The following is a 27,523-nucleotide window of genomic DNA, read 5'->3' as shown; positions in this document are numbered from 1 at the left end:
TCGATGATGAAAAGATGGACTTTTTAATGATGTTGGAAAGTTTGTGTTGAAAAAACAAAAACAAAATGTCACATACAGGTCAGACTACATGCTCACACGTGCTGGTGAGTCTCACGATCCATGGCATGTAGGCTACTAAGAATCTACAGAGACACAGGTGTCCATTGGGTCATTTTACTACAGCAACTACTACTGCTTCTAAAGGCAAAATGTGTTTTGATGTCCGTGATAAAAACAGGTGGAGTTTGGCTGAAAAATTAAAGAAAATTAAAAGAAAAATAATCAAAACATTTTTTTTTCATTTATTGAAACAATGGTTGTACATAGGCTATAGCACCAAATGAGAACTTCCTGGGATATGTTATTGAAACAATGGTTGTACATAGGCTATAGCACCAAATGAGAACTTCCTGGGATATGTTCCCTCTTTTAACCCCCTCGATTTGAAATGTGCAAATCTAACCAAACCAGTCAAATAAGTTAAGAAAACAGTAACAGTAACACTGTTATATGTATTTCCTTTTTATGTTAGGATTTACTGTACTACACTTAAACGTAAAACATTTGTGAAAATCACAGTTATTTAGCTTTTTGTCCTCGACAGCTGAGGGAATTGTTTTTCATAGTTGTCCAGCACAGAGCAGCATGGACCTGATGAGACTAAATTCAAAGCACAGCCTTTTCTGTTTTTCATTTTTTGCACTGACATTGCATTTCCATTTCCAACAAGAAGACGCTCCCTTGCACGCCTCCTTTTTAATATTTATTTTTGTTTAATTATGACACAGTAAATGCAATTCACATGTCTGTACCATGTTTGATATGTATGTCAAAAGCTGCAGCGAAATGTTGCACACCTCTCACAGCGAGCAGGAGGACCAGGTCAATGTGATGTGATCCCCACTCTTTTTTTTTTTTTTTTTTTTAACTTATTTTTCATTTAACAACCAACAGACATACACCAGTAACTTGCCACAATCATCACATTTTCCCATCAGTCCTTTCATTTGAAATGTCCTTTTTTTTTCTTTTTCTTCTCCTCTCCCCCACCCTCCTCCTTTAATCCAGTCCTTGTTATAACGGAAATATGCCTCACTTCACAAATACAATCAATGCCGTCTCATAGCTCAGATTAGAAACTCCACAATCAGAGCTAATAATGCTAGTAAATAATAAAAAAAAAAAGGGGGGGGTTGGTAAGGATAAATAAATATAAATAAGATGTAAATAAATAGAAAGAGAAAAAAAAAAGGGGGGGGGGGGGTGGAAATACCAAATACCATATCCAGAATAAGTCATAATTCATAAATTCATGAATCAGTAAATCAAACCTCAGGAATACATCACTGCAATATCAGAGGCATCACAGGCATCCATCTCTTTAAAAATTTTTCTTTTTGAAGTCGAACAGCATAGGTGATTTTTTCCATTTCATAGATTTCATATACCTTCAAAATCCAATCCTTATATGAAGGGGGTTCAATTTTCAACCACCTAAATGTAATACACTTAATGGCGCGCTAGTAGGATTTGTAACAAATATACATTATTTCGGCCAGTAACCCTTCTGGTATTATACCTAGGAGAACCACCATGGGATCTTTAGGTATTTCACGATGAAAAATTTCTTTTAAAGCGTCAAAAACCTCCTTCCAATAGTCCTCTAGTTTTGGACATGACCACATTATATGAGTATGGTTTCCTATGTGCTGTCCACATTGCTTCCAACATTTATCTGATCCTGTTTGATTCCATTTAGCTATTATATGTGGGGTTCGGAAATACCTTGTTATAATTTTCCATCTAAACTCTTTCCAAATATTAGAACTGGTCACTGAATGTGCTTCCTCACACCCCTGTGTCCAAGTTTCAATTGGGATAATTGCACCAAATTCGATCTCCCATTTATCTTTAATATGCAAAGTATTATTTGGGTCCATGGATGAAAATATAGTGTATACTTTGGAAATTACTCGTTTAATATTGTGATTTGATTGTATTTCCTGGAGAAACAACTCTATCTATAAAATCTATAAAATCTATAAAAATTAGTTTGTGGAAGTTTAAAATCATGTCTCAGTTGTTCAAAAGATTTAAGATCCCCTTTAGAAAACATTTGGTGTAGATACCTAAGACCATATTGATACCAGTTTTTGAAACCCATATCGCTTTGAGATGGTATAAAGTCCCCCAGATATCCTAACTCAGATACGGTAGATAGTTTCTTTGGTAAATTAAAGAATACTTGTATAGTTTTCCAAATTTTTAATGTCATTTTTGTCCACACACCCATCTGGATATTCTTCAAGGGTAGATCTAAAAAGAGAACAGTCTTTATTGGTACTGAGCATAAGCTCTTTTCGATATTAATCCACCTGGTATGTACCTGATCCTCCAACCAAGAGATCACTGGTCTCACTTGGGCAGCCCAGTAATAATATTGTAAATTTGGGAGTCCCAGTCCCCCCCTGGATTTAGATAATTGTATAATTTTAAATCGGATTCTAGGACGTTTCCCCTGCCATATGAATTTTGATATTAATTTATTTAATCTATCAAACGCTAATTTTGGGACCTCTACAGGCAGCATTTGGAACAGGTAAAGTAGTCTAGGTAAGACGTTCATACGTACTGATTCGATGCGACCAAGCATAGTCAGTGGTAATGTTGTCCATCGTTCCAGGTCCTCGCTTATACTTTTAATAATTTTGGGGTAATTTGCATCATATAATAGTTCTAGGGAATGGGGTAGAGTGATGCCTAAATACACCATACTTTTATTCCATTTAAACCCGCTTTTATTTTTAATATGATCTGGTATTTGACCATTAAGGTCGATAGCTTCGGTTTTTCAATATTAACTTTATATCCTGAGATGAAGCCATAATGCGAGATCAATTTTTTAAGGTGTGGAATTGTTGTTTCTGGTTCTGCCAAAAAGAGCAACACGTCATCAGCATATAGTGACAATTTATGTTCTTCCTTATTGATTTTAATGCCTTTAACTAATAAATCGTCCCTGATGAGCTGAGCCAGTGGTTCGATACTTAACGCGAACAATAATGGAGATAACGAACATCCTTGTCGATACCCTCGTTCCAATGCGAAGTTTTGTGATCTAAATCCATTGACTTTAATGGCGGTGAGTGGAGTTGAATATAATGTTCGAACCCACTTTATGAACTCAGGACCAAATTTAAACTGTTCCAATGTCTGAAATAAGCATTGCCAAGAGACACGATCAAATGCTTTATATGCATCCAATGATAATAACATAGCTTTCTCCCTATTAAGGTTTACATGACTCATTATATTTACTGCCCTTCGGAGGTTGTCCCCATAGAACCTCCCTGCTATAAAACCGGTTTGATCTGGGTGGATTACGTGATTAATGATTTTATTTACTCTTTTAGAAAGTATGGTGGTAAGTATACGAAGGTCACTGTTCAGTAGGGACACTGGACGATAAGACTGACATTTTACTGGGTCTTTACCTTCCTTATGCAATACCACTATGGTCGCTTCTCTCCATGATGGTGCCATCTCCCCAGATTCTAATGCGTGGTGATAAGCTCTTAAAAGGAGTGGTGATATAATTTCATTTAGTTTTTTATAGAATTCATTGATGTAGCCATCAGGGCCGGGACTTTTATTATTCTTCAACATTTTAATTGTTTCCATTATCTCATGCTGCCTAATTGGTTCATCCAATTCCTTTCTCATTGAATCTGTTAATTCAGTCAGTTTTATATTTCTCAAAAAGGCAGATATGACTGTATCATTTACACAGGTATCTGAATTTTTGTAAAGAGATTCATAAAATTCTGCAAAAGCCTCTGCAATTTCATCAGGTTTAGTTAGTACTCGAGGAGAATTATCAGGTATTATTTTCAATATAGTATTTGAGGCTCGCTGTTTTCTTAACCTAATTGCCAAAAGTCGACTTGCCCTGTCCCCATACTCATAATATTTCTGTCTAAGAAATCTCATATTATATTCAATCTTATCATTGATTAGGCTATTATATTCTCTTCTAACGTCTTTTAATTTGTTTAGTATTGTAGGGTTTTGGGTTTGTTTATGTTGTGATTCCAAATTCTGAATAGCTTGTTCCAATTCTATTTGTCTTGCTTCCCTTTCTTTCTTTCTATTTGCTGTATAGGCAATGATTCTTCCTCTGAGATAAGCCTTTGCACAATCCCACAATATGAGCGGTGAAATATCTAAGGTATCATTTGTCTCTAAATAAAATTTCAATTCCGCTGTAATAAAAGAAACAAATTCTTTGTCATCTAAGAGAGAAGCATTCAATCGCCACTGTTTAGAAGTTGACCTATTCCCTATATCCCATAATACTTCGATAGGCGAATGATCTGAAAATGTCATTGGTAAAATTTTAATATCCGTTATTCTGTATATTTCTGCCTTGGGAGTAAAAAAAAAATCTATCCTGGAATAAGAAGCATGCCTATGAGAATAGAAAGTAAAATCCCTGCTATTTGGATATTTACTCCTCCATACGTCTACCATGCCCATTTCCGAAATTTGGTATTTCAGCATTTTGCTCGTCCGGGAGAGTGGGGTGTTGGAGAGTGGTTTTCTATCCACATATTGTGATACAATGCAATTAAAGTCCCCCCCCATAAGTAATATCCCGACACTATGTCGTACCACCGTATTGAACACCATTCTAATAAATCCTGGCTCATCCTCATTAGGGGCATATACATTCATAAGCGAGACCTCTATGCCATCAATTTTACCATTTAATAAAACAAATCTCCCCTCTGTATCTTTATGAATTGACGTTAAAGTGAAGTTTACTTGTCTATGAATTAAAATTGCAACTCCCTTTTTCCTTCCAGATGGGTGAGAGGAGTAGTAGACCTTGTCAGCCCAAGATTTCCTAAGCTTCTCATGCTCAGAGTCTGACAGATGCGTTTCTTGTAGATAGGCTATTTCACATTTAATCTGTCGTAACTGTCGCAATATCTTTTTCTTCTTCATGGGGTTGTGAAGACCCTTCACATTATAACTTAATACTTTTATGAATCCCATAACCTAAGATTAGATGTATATAATATGAGATATACTAAATGAAGGAGTAAAGGATAAATGAACAAAAAAAACCCAAACAAACAAAAAAAAAAGAAAAAAACAAAACAAAAAAAACATGGCCTATGGGGCTTTAAGATGACATCTGTGGCATATGGTGTAATGAACATAAAAAGCCCAAGCTGAACTCCAGGGCAACCATAAACAGTTATAGAGGGCTTCCTCATAACTTCAGAACAAGAAAGAGTCCAAGTCTCTGTGGGACCTAGTCCCTGAAAGCATAAGAAATAGGCAAAGCACAAAACGGACCAACATGTATCACCTGATAGTATGCACATGCCAATAATAACTTATGCTTAAAAACAAGACAAGAGCAGGTGTAATGCATCTCTACACAGGCTCCAGCAGAGCTACTATGTGATCCCCACTCTTGAACCTGCCCTGGCGTAAGGTAGTCTCGATGGGCCCCAGTTCATGCTATTATGATGGCCCTTGTGCACACTACTGCGTACCTATCATCTCGTCACATGATGAAACAGAGACTTGAAACTGGACAACATCAGCATATTACATATTACATATTACTAAACAATCATCATTGCATGTCTCACAAAAATTTCAAAGAAAGTAAGACATTAATAATGAAATTTAATGGTTTCAATAATTAACAGATTTTCTAGTTTATGTAGAATAAGCATATTTTGTTATTGACTGCCAACTACTAATTTATAAAAAAAAAAACAACAAAAAAAACAATGACAGATCTTTTTTTTTATCATTCGTCTTTGAACACAGGTATATTTCTGAGGTGGCATTCTGAATCTGTTGCAGGGACCTGCAACACAGCATGGGGCTGTTGTTGCTTCTGATTCTCCCATGTTGGTTTGGTGTGTATGGGCCTTTACATACTTACACTGAAATTGAAGCGTTATTGATGTAACAGAGTTGCCTTGGCTCCTGTCCATTATAAATATTGTCCTCTACCAGTAGTAGTAGTGTTTTGCATCCTGTAATATTTTACCTGAAAAAATATGCAATTCTGTTGGTTTTGTACTAAGGTTTTGGACATGGTTGAGGACTTTGGTTTTTAGCATACTAAATAGTATGTTAGTCTGAAATTTGGACACAGCCCAGGTCCAAATAGCTTTAATGTTTGGAGCACTAACCGTGGGCCTGGAGCCAACAAAGCCCAAAGCAGAGTTCTAGTTGGGTGCTCAACATCTTGCTGCCACTTACTGACATTGCTGGGTATTGCACCACACTAACAAGTCCACAAAGACTGTATAAAAGTCTCTCAAAACATTTGATAAATCATCAGGAAGAGCTGGAATACATATGATTGTCATCCCTTGAGGAAGAAAAGGCATTAACAAAAATGTGACCACATCTTTGTGTCACATCATGATGAGTGTTCATATGTGCACATGCTGCTGCTGACAGCTAAAGAATCCCACTGACTGCAGATTATTGTCTTACAACAAAGGTATTCTGCAGAGTGCATGGAGGAGGTGTCAGCAACAGGTCAGAGTCCATGAGGAGGTGCTTTAGAACAACACAATATGATTAATAGGTACTTGGCTGCCAGGTGAATGTTTACCAGCCAAGCCCTACTCTACATGTCCTGTGACTTAACCACCACGTGATCCTCAGTCCAGGGAATCTGTTTGAACTGTGCAAACACACTCGGTTGAAACTGTTGTGTCAAAGTTTACTTTCGTAATCACTTCACCATGCACTGACAACGTGAGATCTGAGTCCAAATGAAGCACCTACAGAATATGAAAATTGTGATTAAAATCATGGTTATTGTTCTGCACTGTAGAGGTAAGTGTCAAGCATTTTATTTTATCATTATTTTCGGTATCAAGCTGTAAAGGAAAGATATGTGTTTGTCCTCTGCGCAGTTTCAGTTTATGCCTTGTGTTTTTGTAAAATTGTATTCTCTCTCATTTAGCCTGTAATCCCCTCTGTGTTTCCAGGTTCCTCATCTGACAAGACAAAGAAGGTCAGCGTCTTAATCGGTGCAGACGTGACTCTTAGCTGCCTGTTTGATAAATTTTCCAAGCTGGTGGAGTGGAGCACTCTCACCATTGAGTGGAACATGGTGGATAAACGTGCAGAGAAGAGCATTGTGTACACTTTTGAGGATGGCAGAGCACATGTGAACAGAAATGGCTCCGTGGTGGATAAAATGCAGTTGCTAGAAAGTGATGCATCTCTGCAGCTTGGTAATGTGACTGTGGGGGATGAAGGGCTGTACACCTGCAGAATCATCACACCTGTGGTCCACACAGAGACCACCTCACTGGAAGTGCTAGGTATTCTTCTGTCTGTTTCTACTCTAATCTGTGTCACATAGCCTACTTTAACTCATTATGTGCTGCTGATTTAGAAAGAGGTTTAGTAGAGTTTTACCTAACCAGCTTAGAAAAAAATACTAATTGTCCTTCAGTAAATGAGATATCAGATTTCTGATATGGAGGCTGGAGCATGCCAACAGAATAAGTGTTACTGTTGAATTATAACTAATATTTTATTGTTCACACCTGTGACATGTTGCAGAGTTCCAGTTGTGGTTCTGGAGTTTTGTCCGACACTATTTATTAAATGAGGAGAATGATACCAGTCTCATATCTGTACGTATAACATGAAGCTACAAATACCAGGTGGTTAGCTTGGCTTAGCACATAGACAGGAAAGAGGGTTAAACAGCGAGCCTAGCTGTGTCCAAATATAACAAAACCCACTTACCAAACCCCTGAAGCTTTCGATGTTCAAAGTTGTAGCTTCATATTTGCTGTACAGAATTTTTTTTTGGCAACCACAGGCAGCAGATCAGGCTTCAAACATAATATTGATGTACTTTTAACACGGCATAAAGTTATTATAGACACATATTAGCAGTATTCAGTATTCAGAACAGTTTGGTATTCCCCCTTCTTTTAGCTCTGTTTTGGTCTCCACCAACTCTTGAGATTTCTGTCTCTTTAGCTGATAAATGCTCCATTACATAACGTCCACCGAAGTTCATGTCATTCATTGGGCCGTATCCGAAAAAAGCAACATGCTACAAAGTTTTATAAAGAGCAGTACAGCAGAGGTTTTCTACACTGTGAGATTTGTGTTGTGAGGTGCATGAATGTGTGTTGTATCATTTAGGGAGTAACACTTTACCAAAAAAAGCATATACATACAAGGGCGCAGGAAAGTGGGTGCTGAGGGTGCTGCAGCACCCCTATTGATAAGGGATGGAGGAACACAGTCTGTAAATAGAACCTCTCGCATAGTTGGTTATGATGGAGCATCAGACAAGCGGACGTAACATGAGTGGCTTCACCAAACAGACAACTGGATGTCCATCACCATTCCAAAGGAAGAATTAGAATTTTTGGCACATGTGCTTCAGAGAGAACATGCGTCAGAGCTGAGGGAGTGCACATTCTTTGAACTAACAGAACTACTGATGCAAGTATGTCTGAGTGGTTTTCCTGAGCGGTATCTCCAACCCAACCGCCAGAATAAATGATTGAATTGTATGTTATTGAATTATATGTTTCTGCAAACCAAGAATAACATTTTACTTTCATATGTAGTGGATATGTTGAAACTTGTGCTTATGATTCAACAAACTTGTGGTTAATGAGCAGTTATGTTTAGGCACAAAAACCACTTGGCAATGGTTAGGAACAGATCATATCTTGGCTAAACTTACCTGCTTTTGGTGGCACAATCACAACTGGAAATGCTGCTGATATCTTGCTAAAAAACGAGTTTTGTTGTTTGTTCGTCTCAAACTGTGGTCTGCAGCTGGCAGCCATCTTGCCATCTGCACGCACTGCTCAGCACCCCTTGGCGAAAATATGTTCCCATGTCCATGTGTAAATGTGCTGTGTTTGTCCTCTTCCCCAGCTCGGCCTTTAGTGTCACTACCAGAGAAGGCAGCAGTGACAGAGGGGGAGGAGAAGACTATACAGTGTGACATCAAAGGTTTTTATCCAGAGAAACTGGCTGTGTCGTGGCTCATTAAAAATGGCTCCCACACTGTCCACGCAGGTGCAAGCCACCTCTCCCGAGTCTGCACTGAAATGGCAATTCACAATCCAGATGGCACCTACAGTATCCGCAGTGGCATCACACTGCACTCCTCAGCAGTGAAGGATGGAGAGATGCGCATCATCTGTCAGGTGGAGCACCAGACCTACGGCCGGCCGCACAACAAGTCTGTCACACTGACTGTTCAGGGTGGGGCCTCATTTTGTCTTTCTGTCATTCTTCAAAGGGACAGTTCACCCCCAAAATCAGAATTACACCAGTCAACCGTATCACCGCACAGAGGGAAACGTGCATCTATTCATGGATGAGAGGCTTGTGCTTGTGAAAGCACAAGATGTCAACATTAACAGCGTCCTCCTCACCTGAGCTGAGTTACCTACCTCAGTGGTGCAAGGTGAACTAGCAATAGATGCATGCTTCCTTCTGTACAGTGATATGGTTGGTGAATGTAGTAGTTTGGTAGAAAGAAAATAGTTCCTACATGAAACTGCTGACAACAAGGTCTGTGGATTATCTTGAGTAATAAATTCATGATTTCTGGAAAGAGACGTTGCTGTTGAGTTTTTAAATGTATTTTTTGGTGCTATGAGCACCACAAGCTGAGTGCCATGTGGTTCCATTATATTGGAGAGAGGGCAGACAACCCCATAGCCAATGACTCCAACACTCGGCAACTCACACCAAAACTATCTAGACTGATAAATAGCATTCCAGGTACGAGGCAAAATATGTATTTTTGATTTGGGGCTGAACTTTTGCTGTAAAATAGGAATCAAGGTCATTGTCCATAATGAAATACATATTTACAATATGTAATACAGATCTCTCAAATCACTTTTTCCTGAAGCTCCATCACAGCCCCTTTACAGTGCTGTCACACTGATAGCTGTCACCAGTGTCATCAGTCTGCTGCTGGTTATCACTGTTATTGGAGGCGCTCTGCTTCTCTACAGATATTTTGGCAAAGGTACGTCTCAATGTGAACAATGTGCATTTTATTATATTATTTTCGTCAGGTGTAAGCCAACTGAACAATGTTGGGTTAAGATCTGTTGACTGTGAGGGCCTTTAATGTAATATATAATTCAAATTTAATTCATAATCAGAATGCAGAGAAAATACTTGATTGTCACTGTCTTGACTGTGCAGTAACATGTATTTCGACCTCTCTCCACAGCTCCACCAAGTGTTTCTGAAATCAGCAAACCCAGCATCATATATGCCCAGGTGCAGACAGACCTCAAATGCACCATCCAAGGAGCAAGACTGCAGGAGCTCAAGGTGAAATGGTTCAAATTAAGAAGCTTCGCAGACTCAGTGGTCCAGTCAGAATGTGATTCTCTGTTGCTCAGTGAGGATCTGAGTGAACAGGCTTGTCTCCAGTCAGATGGCAGACACCACACATCTGTCCTGACTGTGTGTCTGAGCGTCACTGAAGACCTGACTGAATACCAGTGTGTGGTGCTGTGCAGGGGCAAGTGCATCAAAAGAAACACCACAGTCCCAGTAAAAGGTGAGTAAGAGTACCCTCAGGAGCATACTGGATTTCTGTTAGTGTGCTATGTTTTCTGAAACGATTAGAAAAGATCGCTTGGTGTTGAAAAGTCTGTCCGACTGTTTAATAATTTGGTCTGTTAGACAGCTGCTGGCCAGACTGCCAATGCTGTGGTGACCTCTGACCTTTTGCTTAGTGCCACCAGCAGGTCAAACCATGCCTCTGATTAACACTTGGGTCCATGGTGAGGTATCTTGGAAACTATTTGTCAGAGGTCGTTAAAGGTTTCATGGATAACATTTTTATGTAGACAGATAATAATACTAAAAAAACATCCACAGAGCTTTTAGAAAGGTGCAGAATAAAAGTATCTCATTCATTCATTCATTCATTCATCATTTTCCATAACGACTTATCCTCTTAGGGGTCGCGGGGGGCTGGAGCCTATCCCAGCTGACACTGGGCTGACACCCTGGACCGGTCGCCAGACTATCACAGGGCTGACACATAGAGACAGACAACCATTCATACTCACATTCACACCTACCATCAATTTAGAGTCACCAATTAACCTGCATGTCTTTGGACTGTGGGAGGGAGCTGGAGTACCTGCAGAAAACCCACGCTGACAGGGGAGAACATGCAAACTCAACACAGAAGGGCTCTCCCCCACCCTGGGTTCCCCCTTATTTATTTATTTAATAGTTTATTTGTTTAGGAAGGGACAGTGTACATCAATGAACAACACCCTTGCTGTGAGGCAGCAGTGCTAACCACTGCATCAACGTGCTGCTTCACTTTGATACCAATCCTAAGAGCTCAAAAGGAGGGGAAGGATCAGGGTGAACACCATCGATTTTAATAATTTAATACCAGACCCCAAGATGGCGACTTTTCATTCCAGTGGAGTCTCTTGCCTGGCACATTTGCCAAAAAAGTTTCCTGCTCGGCTCATAGACTTTACATTGTGATGTTTTTAAATCGCTTATCTTTTCATAATAGATAAAGAGAATATAAAGATTCATAATTGATTGTGTTTGCAGTTCGAGGTGTCCTGTCAACAGTTTTACAGTTTTCCCAGACCGTACCAACTACTCAGTGGACAGATTAGATGCAGCCCTGAAGGACTGTCGATGGAGCCTCTCTCCTCAGTTCATGTTTGCCTGGTTAGCACGAGCAACACAGCAAAAGTGGGACCGAGCTTTTAAACAGTCCCAACAACCCAACACCAAAAACAGCTTGATTCTGTCTTGAATCTGTTAATAATCATTTGGTAAAGTTAGCTACATGATGCTAACAGTTAGGCCTGTTACTGTATGTGCTTGGATGGAGTCTCAACCACTGTCCCTGGTGTGGAGCTCACACTCCCATTGCAGTAGTCTCCTAGCGGAGGGACAGGTGTCTCATAAAGAGAGAGAAAAAGAGAGAGATTTTGCTGTTATGCAAAATCAGGGGTAAAAAAAAGCTATAGTCTGTTGATCTAAAATAGCATTTTTTCTTTCCTTGCTTTCAATTTTCAGATGCCTGTCTTCCTTCCAAATATGATGACATCAAATAAATAATGACAGAACTTTAACGTCATTGTTATGCATGGCTTGGAGAATATTACCTCTGCTTAGGAAACTCTTTAGCCTCTTATAAGTCCTCCTCCTCCTCAGTTTTTCACTTTATGAGCACTCTTAAGGCTGAAGATGCTTTGTGAATAATCATATCCTTACAAAAAGCTAGTGGTAACTTAGGGGGAAATTCTTAGAAAATATCATATTTCCAAGATTTTTTGTAGAAATTTGTCACTTGGACCAACCCTTGATTCGGAAGCTAGGTCTAGAACTAGGTCTGTACCAACTCCTGAGGGAAATAATTGGTTCCTTAGCTACTAAATGCTCCATTATGTCCCCCCAGCTAGTCACTAACTATGTCTGTTTGCTCTCTGATGCTGGGCAGGTAGTGTATGTTTTTAAAGCTCTTTACTGAAAACAGCTGCAGAGAATGATGCTATAAGAGCAGTGAGAGTAAACCTAAACAGTATAGTTGTGTTGCAGACAGCTAAACGATTAGCTTCAAAGTCATTATAAAGCTCTGTAAAGCCGTGGGGAGCTGCAGAGTCAGGTTCATCACTGCAAGCGACCAGTGCCACTGAATACCACTCAAGAGGCCACCAAAGGCTATCAGTCATCCGCACGCTTAAAGGGCTCTATGTTGCCTTCCATTTCTTACTACTGTTGTACCACAGCATTCTGCAGCCCATCCTACGGTACTATTTCACCTGCTTTTTATGCCTCCATGCCCAGTGAGAGCTCAGAGGCACTATGTTTTTCGGTTGTCCGTCTGTCTCTCTGTACGTCCGTACATCCCATTGTGAACCTGGTATCTCAAGAATACCTCAATGGAATTTCTTCAAATTTGGCACAAAGGTCCACTTGATCTTATTGATAAACTGATTCGATTTTGGTGATCAAAGGTCAAAGGCCAAGGTCAGAGTTGGCCTTGCAAAACATGTTAGAGGCCATAACTCAAAAATTCTTATAAATTATGACAAACTTCACACAAATGTCTTACAGGATGAAATGATGAAGTGATAGCATTTTATATCCAAAAGGTCAAAGGTCAACCTCACTGTGACATCATAATGTTCTACATAAAATGCTTCTCTGCCCATTACTCAGTGTCATATCTCAGGGACAGAAGAGGAGACATTTGGTCAGATACTGAATTGGTGACAATCATCTTGAATCTGTGCTGATTTTATAGATCTTCTGTGCTGTCGGGGGGGAGATGTGTGTGAAGCATCCATGCTTTCACAGACATGGATGTAAACTGTAAGACACACTTGACTGGTGTGTGGAGGTATACAACCGTGGGGAGGTAATTCTAGTTTAACATGTTATTGGTTATTAACAGGGCCAAACTCACATGCATAACCAACACTGTTGCCAGGATACTTGGTCTCCCTACACCCGACCTCACAGAGTTTAACATCAGGACCACTGTACACATTACTACCTCAGTATATAGGGCATTACACACCCACTCAATCACAGTCTCAACCCACTGCCCTGTGGGCGCAGGTACAGAGCACTGAGGTGCAGAAGGACCCACTTTGGAAGAGCCTGATTCCTGCAGCCATAGCTGCCTTAAATAATAGCCCTCTTTGAACACGCCTGAGTGTTCACTCCTATCTGTGCTGCTACTGCAATGTTGTCCATAATGTTATTGTGTGTCACTGTACAGTTTATACAATGTCATCCAAGTTGTTACTACGTGCGGCATATTTGCTGTTATCTTATAATGTACAGTGTTGGGAAAAATAATCTCCCTTTGGTGACAATAAGTCTAAAGTCTGAATTGCACAGATAAAAACCTGCATACATTTCCCACACAGTTAAACACAGCTGATAATCAAACCAGGCACATACCTGGTCTTCTCACCTTGCTGTTACTCTGCTCTCCCCGTCTGTATGTGCTGTCAGGTTGGGTGGCTATGTTTGCTCTGAGAGCATGGCCAGTTTTGTTGCATTGTCCTGCTGTGTTCTTGGATGGCAATCATCTCAGAAAGATGCTTGAGATCCTGAAAGCCTGTTTTTGAACAGGTACCATCCCCTTTAAATAACACACATGTGAAGCAAAGATGAGTCTTCTCTGACAAGCTAGCAGTTAGCCATTTTTTCCTTGACAGACAATCCACGTTCAATCTGAATTTTCTTTCTTTCTTTTATTTTTCTTATTTTTCACCAGCAGTTTGGTTTATAATAATATCCCATGGCTGGTGGGCACTGAGGTCTTTAGTCTTAGGTTTTTCATCAAAAGGCAAATTAGAAATTGATCAGTAGGAAATAATCCACATGGTTCCTATTATCTTCTTCAAAGATGTAGTGGGTAGAATTTAGTGGTATCTAGTGATGAGATTGCAGAACTGGAACTTCTCCCGTGTGCCAAGCATGTAGGAAAACTACAGAAAATGCCAAAATGCTAATGGCCCTATCTCATAACAGCCTGTCACAGGTTACAGCTTGATGATTAGAAGCTGACATGTAAAATTATATCACTTATTTTGTTGCAATGCGGTGTTCTTCAATTATTATTATTATTATTATTTTTACTAATTTGTCATATTTCAAAAATACCCTGAAATATCATGATATTACTGTAGGGCCATATCGCCCTGGTGGACATGGACTATAAAAGTAAAACGTGCAAATGTAAATACATAACAGCCAGTAAGATTATATGTGAAATTTTGGAAACACACCAGTTCCATTATCTTTACCAGTTCTATTTGGGAAGACCTTAACTGGCGTAATTCTAATTTCAGCAGATGGGGCATGCGTAGGAATGTGTACTGTATTGTTTTATTATTTCCTCTGAATGACTCTTTTATGATTTAACATGACCGCCCTCTTTTCTCACCACACACACTCACACACCTCCAGTGGAGCCGTCTTTCATCCAGATCTCCAGCATTCCTCAGATCCCCAAGGTGGAGAGGCTGCTGGTTCTCTGCTGTCGGGTGGAGAACTTCTACCCTCAGGACATCGACCTGGAGTGGTCCAGGAATGACGGGGAGCAAGTTGGCACCGTCACTCACTTTGGACCTTTCTCTGACCACAACCGCCTCTACAGCATGTGGAGTAAGATTCAGCTGGTCATGGCCAGAGAGGACGAGAGGGCTGTCTACACCTGCCGAGTTTACCACTCCAGCTTCCCTGCTCCAGGTTACAAAGATGTCCTGTATCACATCAACACTCAAGGTAGTAGCACTTTTTTTTTTCAAATAAACACAAGAAGTTTGTTCTCTAGAGAAAGGATCAGCACTCAGTGAAAAACCTCCTAAGCCCTATGATAAGCTATTATGGCGAGGCTTAACTATACAGACCAATGAGCAGTGATAACTAACATGTCTTTGGGGTCATCAGGTGGGAACCTCCTTTCACCAGTGTTTCGTCTAGTTGGTCCCACGACACCTCCAGGAGGCTAGACAGTGATGTCTGGCGTCCCAGAGACACTCCTCTAATGCCATGTCTCACTGCTCCCCACACCAACCCAACAACCTCCTTTACCTTACTTACACATGGCTTTCTCAGCCTAAACAGCACTGCCACCTTCAACAAACCAGGCTCCGTTTATGTGAGCTCCAGGTAGAAGCAATGCTGATACTACCTTTTCTAGTACATTCACCATACTCTGTTTCATATGTTACATAGCATAACTCCAATATAAGCTAAAGTTAAAGGAAATCGAGAAGATAAACTCCCAGGATCAGCAAACACACTCACCTTGCAGCATGGTCTCAAACAAAATGGATTCAAATAGGCCACTCCCACACTTAAATAACCTTCCTCTTCCTGGATTTTCTCCTGAGAGGACTGCAGCGGTGCCTGGATAGTGTGACGTGTGTGGTTGTGCTGCTGGTGGAGGGTTTTCCTTATCTGCTGTGAGGGTCCTAAGGACAGAGGGATGTCGTGTGCTGTGAAGCCCTGTGAGGCAAATTGTGATTTGTAATATTGGGCTTTATAAATAAAATTGATTGATTGATTGATTGATTGATTGATTGATTGGTGGATCTCTCCACCTGATCTCAAGGAGTTATGTACCCTGCTTAGTAGTTCCCCCTGCTGGCCCCCAACTGACATTATTTTTTCTCGTATAGATCCACTGACTTGCTCTGGCTCCTTCATCTGACATTTCCTTCACTGTCTTCCTCAAACTCTGTCCCTGCACTCCGAGTTCCCCCAGGAGCAAGACAGCTGATCTTGCTATGAATCCCCTACACCCCACTTCCACTGGACAAATCCTAGTTTTCCACCCTTGCTGCTCAGCTTCTGCTCCTAAGTCTGCATATCTAAGCTTTTTTCTTTCATAGGCTTCTTCCACTGAGTCTTCCCCAAGGAACTGTCAGCTCAATGAAATAAACTATCTGTGTCACTGACCACAACACTATGTCAGGCCTCTGCTTGGTACAAACTATTTCCTGGGGAACAACAAGCTTTCCCCATAAATCTACTTGCATTTCCCAATCACAAGCACCTTCTAGGCAGCCACACCTTTGCCTCCTTACTAACTTATCCTTTCTGTATTTCTCCCCCTCACGGACGCACTGAATGTTTCCTGTGTTTAGATAACCTATTTAAGTATGAATTTGAATTTGAATTTGTGCTCATTCAAAGGTAGTGTAATGAAGGACTGAATGACTTCAAACTGTTTAGTTATTTTTTTATACTGATTTCTTTGTTTCCCTGCACAAAAGGGAGAATGAATGACCCCCAAATAAACAACAGCAAAAAACAAAGCAAAACAAAAAAAAACAAAAAAAACCCAACAACAACTAAAAAAACCATCTGTATCAGAGTTTCACAGTTGGTGGATCCCTTATACAATTGGAAAAATGCTGAGAATTAGCTAAATGGACCTATGTTACTTGCGATGTAGTTTAACAGAACGCTTGGTAAAATTTGCCTAATTATGTTGCATAATGTCAATCTCACTGAAAACAACAGAGGCTGAATTAAAATGACCCTGTGACAGTTTTTCTTTTAGTTGTAGTGGTTGTAAAATCAGTTTATAAACTTCATATCTAAGCCCTGTCTTTAACTGACCAAACAACAGTCGCAAAAACTGAGCAAAAACACACACACATTTTTACAGGCTACAATGTGGTAGGCCTATATTGCACTTTAATACAATTTTGGATCTGGCTCTACACTCTCTTGTGCCCAGGTTGCCCATACATTACTTTTGTAGCAGTATGATTACATCAATTCTAGGGTGGATTTTTCCCTTATATTTAAAAAAGTCCTCCCTCTATGAGTTTGCACCCCTGTTATATGTATTATAAATGTTTTGTCAAAAATCCTACTCATGCTTGCTTCTGCAAAACACTCTTGTGAAGTTAAAGCCAAAACAGTACATATTAGATGATTTCTAAGAACACTGCAGGATTGTTTGAAATGATAAACCTCTGCAAAGTGTTGTATGAACAGAGCGAGCAAATTCATTCCCCCTAAAATTTGAGAGCTGATATGCAGCTTCCCTCCCTTCTAATCACATCAAAATAAAAGCACATTTCTCATAAGCCTTATCCAACCACTTGTTTGGATCTTTCCTCACTAATGTCAGAATTAATGTGACAGTTAATTCATGTCAAAATGCTCCAGAAACAGTAACAACATGTTTTATCCTGTGTCTGTTTGAACAGGAACTCCTCCTAATGTGATGTTCATCGACTGTGAACCACTGTGTCCTCTGATGAATGAAGAGTGTACACTGCACCTGTGTATCAAAGACTTCTGTCCTGAGGACCTGTCAGTGACTTGGACTAAAGATGGAGAGACGATTCTGTCCGGTGTCTTTAACACTCCCCCAAGCCTGAACATCAACGGCCTCTACTCCATGTTCAGTTTCCTCAAACTCACCCCCAGCAAGAAGGACCAGGGCTCCAAGTTCAGGTGCCAAGTGGTTCACAGCGCCCAGAGGGAGCCTGAGGAGAGACTCTTCACACTTCCTGCTGCAACACACAACCTACATGTGACAGACGGCTGCTGATGTCTTCACTGTGTAAACTCCTACATTTCAAGCTACAGTAGTTTGATTTGTGAAAGTTGGGATGCAGATCAGAAGAGAGAAAACAGGTATTGGGACTGATGGTGGGCCCTCTAAAAACAGTATGTGGTTACTGCCTTTCACTGGTATGATCCAAGCAGCAACCACCGGGGCTAAAAAATCAAGCCAACATGGAAGTGAACAGAAATAACAGAACACAGAACATAACAGAAATAAACATGTTTACAGCCCAGAAAAACTGCTCTGGCTTCCACAGCTACTCTTAACATTCATGACAACTGTACAGAGCATTTAAAAAAAACCCTACTTGTTTGCTATTTAATAAAGGCTTCAGGTTATACATAATTAAGGACAGGCCACTAGATCCACTCCTTGCTTCTCCACAGCACCTCCCTCTTGTCCAAATATGGTCACTTCTGGCTCCAAAAAATTAGGATGGTGACGGCTCAAATGCCAAACTCGAGGCATCAAAACAGGAGTCCACAAATCAATGGGTGACATCACAGTAGCTGGGTCCATTATTTTATAGTCTATAGTATGATCAACCCATTCTCATCCAAACTTGTCATATAACCCTGCTTTGTGAGTAGACCTTAACATCAAAAAAATGACGTGCTAGGTAGCAACCTGCGTCAGTTTTGGAGGTTCATGGGCAGCGTCCCAATTGATGCTTGTTACATGCACAGTGTCTTTTTAAAATATATTTCCATTCTGCTCGTAACTTGCATACAGTCTTTTCCTAAATCCACTTACGATGTAGGTAAAACACTTTGTTTTTAGGTTTATTTCATTAAGTTTAGGCATGGACATAATGTCACATCCATTGACATTTGTCATGGGACGTACATCACTAGTGTACATCTCTCCGCAGTCCCCCCACCCCACTCCCCACCACACGGAGATTACTCAACCTGTTCTCATTCCCAGCTCGTCAAATACCACTGTTTTGTCAGTGATCTCGGTGCCAGACAGCGATGCACAAAGGCACCCTTTGCAATGGTGTGATACACACTGGGTAGTGGCAGTTTGTAATGCCACCAGCAGCGACCATAGTATAAAGACTGAGAAAGTCCTGACTTTCACCCAGAAGCCTGCTGTTTGTTTTCTGTGTAAAACCAAAAATCAGTGGAACTATTTTCATACCATCTTAGTGTGCTAGCATGTGTAGCATGCTATGCTACTGACATATGTTACATAACTTGTGTCATGTAAAATTACATGACGTTAGTAACAACTGTACTTATTTTAAAGGGCCAGTGTGTAATATTTGGCATGGTTTATTGCCAGTCTGACTCTGAATATTCTACCCATTAATATGTTTATACAAGTGTATAATCGCTATAAAATAAAATTCGTTTGGTTTTCGTACCCTTATAATTATGCTTTTATATATACATATATATATATATATATATAGCAAGGGCCTTGCTTTAGAGAAGTCGCCATCTTGCGCCACCATGTATGTATGGCAGACCGAGCGGACAATCCAGCCAGCCAGAGAACGCGTTTGGTTGTATAAATGAACCAACAAAGACAGTGGAAGGAAGGAAGAAGGAGGAGGAAACAGCAGAGAGTGTTAGTAGTTCGTCGATAGAGAGTAGTGAAAAGTTTTTTTAGTTATAAAGTTTGCGAATGAACCACGCTTACCACGCAACAGGAGAGAATGAACCCGAACCGTCATCTGCGAGGAAAAGAAGACACAACTTCACTCCTTGTGATGCACTCTCTGCGGCGCTTTTCCTCCTGATGATATATCTCCCCAACGATGGTAGCACCGAATCCCATTCTGTGCATTCAGCCTCTCTTCTCGCCCACTCAGCATCAAACACATAGAGTTCCTCATCTGTATGCTCCGGCTCAAACAGGTATGGCTCTGGGTCTGTGTCCGCTACAAGAAACTCTTCAAAATCGCGTTCAAAGTCATCCATTGCAGCTACTATAGTCCGGAGACATTGCTAGGCTAAATAAACAGCTGAGCTCTGTTTACAGGCTACGCTGTCAGTCAGTGTGCGGGCTGGAGATTGGCGGAGCAGAAAGGGGAAGGGGGTCCCCACCTGGTATGGTAAACGAGTATGTGTGTATGAACTGTCTCCGTTACACTAGAAGAGTCAGAGTTTGGGACGGAGTCTTTTACCCCCTGGAGTGTTACCGGAGTTTTTGGAGTGCTCAGATAAACTGGCCTTTTTCCCGAACGCTCCTCTGGTCTCCTGCTCGTGAGATATTCATTACAATATCGTAACATGGGTTAGATTTCTAAATAAATATTCACCTCTTCGCTAGATAGACCTACTCCTGAAAAACTCGTGCGCAAGGCCTTTTGTCCCTACGCGGCCACCGTCATTTACCCGACGGGAAGGGTGAGCGAGTGAGCCCTGCAATCTAGAATTTGACCACTGATGTCACTGTTTTCAACCCATTTTACACACTGGCCCTTTAAGACAAACCATGTTTTCTTCTAAACCTAACCACGTGCTTTTGTTGCGTAAACCTAAGGAAATGAACAGGAAAAAAAGTGCTTTACCGACTGATGGACACAGTGCATGTTACAAGTGTACATGTAGGGATGTTTTGACACTTGGTCCTTTTCAGCCCTCTAAGCGGACTTAGAGCGGTGACTCAGCATTTTTTTGGGCATATGTGAGCACTCCAAGAGAACTCAGACCCCTCTGAAGCGAACCAAACTCAGACCACCTCAGGGGGTGGTTTGAGTTCGGTTTGCTGATCGGTGTGGTCCCCTTAACCTGTGCACTGTGAACACAAAGTGCTCTGGGTTCGCTTTGCTCTTTGCCATTTTATTTAGCCCTCTAGATTACATGCTATTAAACTGGGAAGTTTAATAGCATGGAAAGAACAAACAAAACCACGTTGGCCTGTGACGCTTGCAAGGACGCAGGATGAGGAGTAGTTTGGTCCATGAGAGATACTGCACATCTCTAGATGTGGAATGTAGGATACATTAAACCGCAACAGTCTACAGCACAGAGATACAAAGGTTTTCCTCTAGTTTTAAGTTCATCTGAGAGTGAGGGGCTTCATAACCGCACTGCAGTGCCACATCAAAGTAAAAACAAAACTACATCAATGTATACTGTATATAGGCTATAGTGTGAACAGAAAGAGGACTGAGGCCCCATCAAAGCTGAAGCTGATCAGAAAGAGAACAGAGTCAGTTCTTTCAAATGAACTAACAATGTGAACACAAAAAGAACTGAGTCCCTTTTCTGGTGGTCCACTTTTTAGTGCACTTTAAGAAGACTGAGTTCAGTTTGTTTTAAAAGGACTATATGTGAAAATACCCTTAATTGACACATCATAATAATGATAATAATGCATTTTATTTATAGAGCACTTTCCAAAGTACTCAAAGGTACTCCCTGAATGTCCAAAACTAAAACAGCTCATATAGAATACTGTAAATTTATTACGTTGATCTGTTCTGTATGACATCTATTGCACATCTGTCCGTCCTGGAAGAGGGATCCCTCCTCAGTTGCTCTTCCTGAGGTTTCTACCATTTTTTTTTCCCCGTTAAAGGTTTTTTTGGGGAGTTTTTCCTTATCCACTGTGAGGGTCCTAAGGACAGAGGGATGTCGTATGCTGTAAAGCCCTGTGAGGCAAATTGTGATTTGTGATATTGGGCTTTATAAATAAAATTGAATTGAATTGAATACCTGTAGTGTCATATTTTGACAAGTGGGTCTACTGAGAAAGTAACAGTAATTGATGAGTTGGGGTGGGCAGTGTTGGGTCTAACCTGTGCAGCAGCAGCAGCAGCAGCAACAGAAAGTAAGCTAATCCAGTCAGGGTAGGTTGGGACCATGTTGCAACAGTTTTTGTTTTTTTTCTTGAATTTGTTTGTTGCACGCTCCAGCCTTCATAAAGCCAGGATGGAACTGTAGGAAGAAGACATCTGATTGAATCAGGACAAGAGCTCAATGGTAAACCTGAATTTATTCTTTTACAGTCACAACAGACTTTCAGTGTACAGACTTGGAGCCTTTCAACCAAACTGCCTTGCTAAATTCAACATTTACAGGCGACTCAAAAAAAGTGTAAAACCAAGTATTATTTGAGAATTTTCAGAACACAGACATTTCATATTAGCCGTGTTCAAAGGCTTATTACTGAAGATTGCAGGGTTTTTTTGGTTAAAGTTGTAATTAAAGTAATTAAGTTATTTGTGGTTTATTGAATTGCTCCTAATTATATAACTACAGTATCTTTTCAGACTGTTTTATGTATGCATTACTTATTTCTCTGTATGTTTATGATCTTTGTATCACAGCTGTTTGTACAATCTGAATATGAGAAATCAGCCACTGCATTCTGTTTTGATGTGAAGTTATATTAGTAATATTTGAAAGGATACTTTGATAATGACCCTTTTACCATGCAACAATGATTATATTTAAGTGTTGAAAATATACAGTGATATTCTAATAAACATGATGCAAGATGGATTTGCTTATTTATCTGAGTTTTTCACACTGAGTCTCTGCTGTGAAAATGGAGTCAAACTGAACATACATGACTTTAAATGAGTGTGAAAAGACACTACAGAAACATTGAAAATTAAGCCTACTTATACCAACCACAGCAAATCACTTTAGTTTACAAGGCATTTGGTCAGTGTTTGTATCATATAAATCTGTTTTTTTTTCCTTCATATATATGTATATATATATATATATATATATATATATATATGTATAACATATTTAACCATTTAATATCCATTCCCTGACATTTATTTCTAATAAAACAGCTTTTTTTAATTACAAAAAGATGGCATTCTTTACAAATAAAATCATAATAAACATTAAAGATATTCCATCCTATTTGGAGTAATACAATGGTGAAAGAAAAACAATTAATAAGTCATAATGTTGATTGTATGCTGTCACTGTATGGATTTATTTTACAGCCTGAAACCATCACATCTCTAAAACTCCCTTACATTGAATATCTTAAATATTTGGCAGAAACTTAACTTGACTTAAAGTCATGTTAGTCGGCAGTAGTTCACTGCACTCATGTATTTCATAATACTCTTAATATATTCAATATATTAATGGATCTGAAACATGTTGGACACTTAAGGCATTAGAAGGCATAGCAGCAAACTACTGTGTACATTCATATTTTTAAGCAGTGAAAAAAAAAAATCTGTGTTTGACTACATCTGACTATTTCTTGTTGTTACAGCAGAGATACATTTAGATTGTTAAGAGTACACAATATGAAACTATGCTGCTGGTTTTATTTTGGACCTTGTGTTTGATAATAAATTTACACACACAAATGGAATGTTTTTCTTCATGGTGTTTTTGTGCTTTGGTAGAAAATGTAGGATTGTCCTTGGATGTCTCTTGAATGTATCCTGAATGAGCTGCTGCTATGCATTGGTATGAAATCACTACAGTAAATAGTAATACCAGTGCTTGAAACAGCTGTTATGGCACCTCTGAACCAGATCCAATTTTAATTTTAATAAATAATTAGACTAACTCCAGCTAAAATTATAAAATGTGAGATTATTTTGAAAGGAAGATGTTGGCAACACAATCTGAATTTCTGTAGAGAAAAAAAAAAGAAAAAAGAGGAGGTTTGTGGAGGAGAGAGATGGAGCTGCTGATTAGCTGAAGTCTCGGTTGGTGAGGATCAAGGGAGCCACCAGGGTCCAGATGTACAGGGCTAAACACACCCAGCTGGAGGTGATCTTCACCCACACTGCTGGCCACTTGCTGGTTATGGTGTAGTCTGCATCAGGGCTGTCAAAAACAGAAAATTGGTCTTTCAGTCATTGTTTATCTGCTCATAATGTTGAAAAAACATCTTTAAGTGACAACAAAATATTGTGTCAGAAATGAAGACAAAGTTCATTAGAGGACTAGAGGACATGTGTAAAATAACATCCACCACAACCTCACAGGAAAGTAAAAACAAACTAGTATTGCTGTGAGAACCAGTCAAGTTGCACTTCACGTCCATGTCTATCCAGACTCATATGTAGCTATGACCGTAGACAATGCTTTTATTACGAATGGTGCTACAAAAAATATAGATATTCTAAAATGTGGATGCCTAATACACATCCTCAATCCGTCAGCACAGAAGATCTATACAATCAGCACAGTTTCAAGATTAGTGTCACCCATTTAGTCTCTGACCAAATGTCTCCTCTTCTGTTCCTGAGATATCACGTTGAGTAATTGCCAGAAAAGTGTTTTTGCAGAACATTATGATGTCACAGTGAAGTTGACCTTTGATGTTTTGATATAAATGTTATCACTTCATTATTTTATCCTATTGTGTGAAATTTTGTCATAATTGGTGTATGACTATTGAGTGGCCAAAAACATGTTTTTTGAGGTCAGTGATCTTCGACCAAAAAAAGAAATAAATGAGACAAAAGTAGGCATGAAGTAGAAAGGCCAGTAAGTAAGCCTGCAGTAGCTGTGGTGGATTATACCACACAGTTACTTGATACATGCATGTGACATTGTAGGAGTACAGAGATAATAATCATTAATAATAGGTGAAATGGAAGAAGGACACATAAGAAAACGCAAAAGGTACAGAAGATCATGAGGAAGAACAGAGAAAAAACCCTCTCTCCACCTCCAGCGGGCTCCACATAGAGAACATTCTCAGCATCAGGAATAATTGGTAAAGGCTGATAGGGTACTCCAGGACATGTCGTAGTGTAGCTGGCGTGCTCTGAGTTGGAGGGAGGCCGAACAAGGCCATCAGTGGATTAGATACGAGAGTGTGTCAAACACCTTAGACCAAAAGTCAGTTAACCTGGGACATGTCCAAAACGTGTTTAAGTGGTCAGCTAGAGATTTCTTACATCTATTACACGTATCACTTCAATCAGGGTATATTCTAGCCAATTTGGCATTGGTGAAATGTACTCTGTGGAGCACCTTGCACTGTCTAGCATATAGTGATGAGGAGCGCACCAGGCCAAGAATATTGCTCCACTGGCTGTCAGAAATGTTAACACCCATGTCTTGTTCCCAGGAGTCTTTAAGACGTGTAGTGGGAGCTGGGTGTAGGGAGTCCATTTTTCCATAAATAATTGATATCAACTGTTTTTGAACAAAGGATGAGAAATTGATCAATTTGTGATTCAGGGGGACGACTGGGAAAAGTTTTTGCTATATTAAACAACAGGGAGGAAAGAGGGCAACCCTGGCGTTTGCTGCGTTAAAGAGGGAATGGCAGTGAACGGATGCCATTAGTATGTACAGATAGACGAGGAAGCATATAACAGCTGAATCCAGGAGATATATTTTGAATCAAAACCAAATTTCTCTAAAATTAAAAAAACAGATAGCCCCACTCCACCCTATCAAAAGCTTGCTATGCGTCTAGTGCTACTATGACTTCAGGAACACTGAAATGAAAAGGCCAGTCTCTTTTTTGTGTTTGGCTGACTTTGATGCCATCTTTCAGTCGTATGTTGTCAGAGGTATAAATATCCCTGTTTGGCCACAAATAAAAATGGAATAACAGTGTTCTAGAAAATCGGGAGCCAGACTCAATGTGTGTCTACTCCATCATACCCAACTGGAAGTTCCCCTCAAGGCCTTCATGAGATTCTGCTTTCATGAGAATAAAACAGATGCAAGGTCACAGTAACCTTGACTTTTAGCCATCAAATTCTAATTAGTTCATCCTTGAGTCCAAGTGGACGTTTGTGCCAAATTTGAAGAAATTTTGTCTAGGCTTTCTTGAGATATCACATTCACGAGAATGGGACAGGTTCAAAGTGACCTTTGACCACTTTTGTCTAATTAGTTTATCCTTGAGTCCGAGTGGATGTTTGTGCCAAATTTGAAGAAATTCCCTAAAGGTGTTCCCGGGATACTGTGTTCATAAGAATGGGACAGACCTGATCTCAATGATCTTGACCTCTGACCACCAAAATGTAATTAGTTCATCGTTGAGTCCAAGTTGACGTTTGTGCCAAATTTTAAGAAATTTTGTCAAGGCTTTCTTGAGATATCACATTCACAAGAATGGAACAAATGGACGCACATGCGTACAGACAGACAACCCAAAAACATAATGGCTTGGGCCACTGCTATCTTCTGCGCAGAGGCATGAAAAAGCTGTCTAGCAGCAGCAAATGGCAGCAGCTACATAAGTTTGAAATATTTAGTGGTGTAGTTGTTAACAAAAATGAAACCATTTAAAATGGGGTTTTAGCATTGAGTGTCGTGTTTATTGCCAGGTGCAGCAACACTGTCTTATTTGGTATTTTCCTTTAATACAAACTGTTTTAATACTGTGTTGTAAGGGGGGAGGACTGACCTGTACCAGTTAGTGAGAGTCATCATAATGTAGAGCGAGGCCAGGAAGAGCATGAAGTGGAAGAAGGAGTAACTGTACTGGACCATGTCTCGCTCATTGTCCTCCACCCGCCTGGGTCCTGTTGACTCCTCTGAGAGGTCAGGGCTGCTGCCTCCCTCAGCCAGAATGGCCGAGTCTTTGGAGGCCATGGTCAGCTTGTTCACCTGGCTGGTGCTGGACGAACGAATGCTGAGGGCAGAACAGAGATAAATGGATACTGTGTGTCCATTTAGAAATATGACAAACTGTGTGTTTTTTTTAAATTTTTTTATTAAATTGGCCCTGAAGTGGAAACCGCAACATCATATGAAAAAACAGACAACACAGAAAAGGCACATACATGTCTCACACTGATAGGTAATTACTTCTTAACCTGAGACTGCATTTGTAAAGCTTCCCAGTACAAAGAGTTGCTCCCAGTGTTCTAAGAAAATTATGAGAAGTATGAATTTACCCTTAAGTTAAGCCTAGATCCTGGTAGAGATAAAAGTTATTCACAAAGCTTGTTAGCCCTTAGGAGAGCTCCTATGGGCTCATTTATGCCCAATGCAAGATATGGAAATGGAGACAGATGGAGCCTTCTGTCAATACTCTGCATTCATTCCATCCGTATTTATACGTACGAAACAGAGCAGTAACAACAGTGATCATGGAAGCAATATAGAGTAATTCAAGAGAGATATGACTGTAGGAGATGACAAAGAAATGTATATAATGGCAAAACGGAAAAATTAAGTAACACAGTGAAAAGAATTCTCGGTCCATATGTCTTGATGTATTTAATGGCTGCACAGACCACCCCCGTGCTACCTCCGTAAAAAGGCACAATATTGGACCTCCTCCACCATCACCTCGTTTGTGTGAATCTTCTGACTCTGCCCTAAAGTGCCATCATAAAGGACACATGGCAGTATGAGGGCACCAACAATATTTGAAATGGACAAATCTATTTTTGTGCATAAAAGGAGTATAAAATAGCCTATTTAACGCTATGGATTAAAT

At 40.0% G+C, this 27,523-nt stretch overlaps 2 protein-coding genes across 2 annotated transcripts in view; one reads left to right on the top strand and one right to left on the bottom strand.

The window, feature by feature from the left end:
- The first annotated feature begins 6,701 nt into the window (after positions 1–6,701).
- LOC125885525 (uncharacterized) lies at positions 6,702–22,439 on the top strand. The gene is made up of 7 exons (XM_049571141.1): positions 6,702–6,879; positions 7,035–7,373; positions 8,965–9,297; positions 9,956–10,075; positions 10,286–10,621; positions 15,034–15,351; positions 17,796–22,439. Exons 1-7 carry the CDS (start codon positions 6,816–6,818, stop codon positions 18,140–18,142), a joined length of 1,857 nt encoding a protein of 618 aa, XP_049427098.1. The 5' UTR covers positions 6,702–6,815; the 3' UTR covers positions 18,143–22,439.
- Positions 22,440–22,825: 386 nt separating this feature from the next.
- The window catches only part of si:ch73-267c23.10 (serine incorporator 1), a 36,619-nt gene continuing 31,921 nt past the window's right edge, over positions 22,826–27,523 (bottom strand). The window contains exons 9-10 of the mRNA XM_049571291.1: positions 26,483–26,710; positions 22,826–23,931 (exon numbers count right to left, since the gene is read on the bottom strand). Coding sequence (XP_049427248.1) covers positions 23,796–23,931; positions 26,483–26,710 — 364 coding nt within the window. The 3' untranslated portion in view covers positions 22,826–23,795. The remainder of the gene's footprint in view (positions 23,932–26,482; positions 26,711–27,523) is intronic.

The sequence above is a fragment of the Epinephelus fuscoguttatus genome, linkage group LG1 (assembly GCF_011397635.1).
Source record: "Epinephelus fuscoguttatus linkage group LG1, E.fuscoguttatus.final_Chr_v1".
In the NCBI taxonomy this organism is placed as follows: domain Eukaryota; kingdom Metazoa; phylum Chordata; class Actinopteri; order Perciformes; family Serranidae; genus Epinephelus; species Epinephelus fuscoguttatus.
The sequence above is the reverse complement of the archived record's forward strand: the minus strand, read 5'-3'. Positions and strand labels throughout refer to the sequence as shown.

What these genes read in the sequence shown, in the direction of transcription:
- LOC125885525 (XM_049571141.1), top strand. Translation starts at nt 6,816, where the DNA reads ATGAAGCACCTACAGAATATGAAAATTGTGATTAAAATCATGGTTATT. An exon ending in TGTCACACTGACTGTTCAGG is followed by an intron (nt 9,298 to 9,955) that starts GTGGGGCCTCAT and finishes TTTTTCCTGAAG; the next exon opens with CTCCATCACAGCCCCTTTAC. An exon ending in GTATCACATCAACACTCAAG is followed by an intron (nt 15,352 to 17,795) that starts GTAGTAGCACTT and finishes CTGTTTGAACAG; the next exon opens with GAACTCCTCCTAATGTGATG.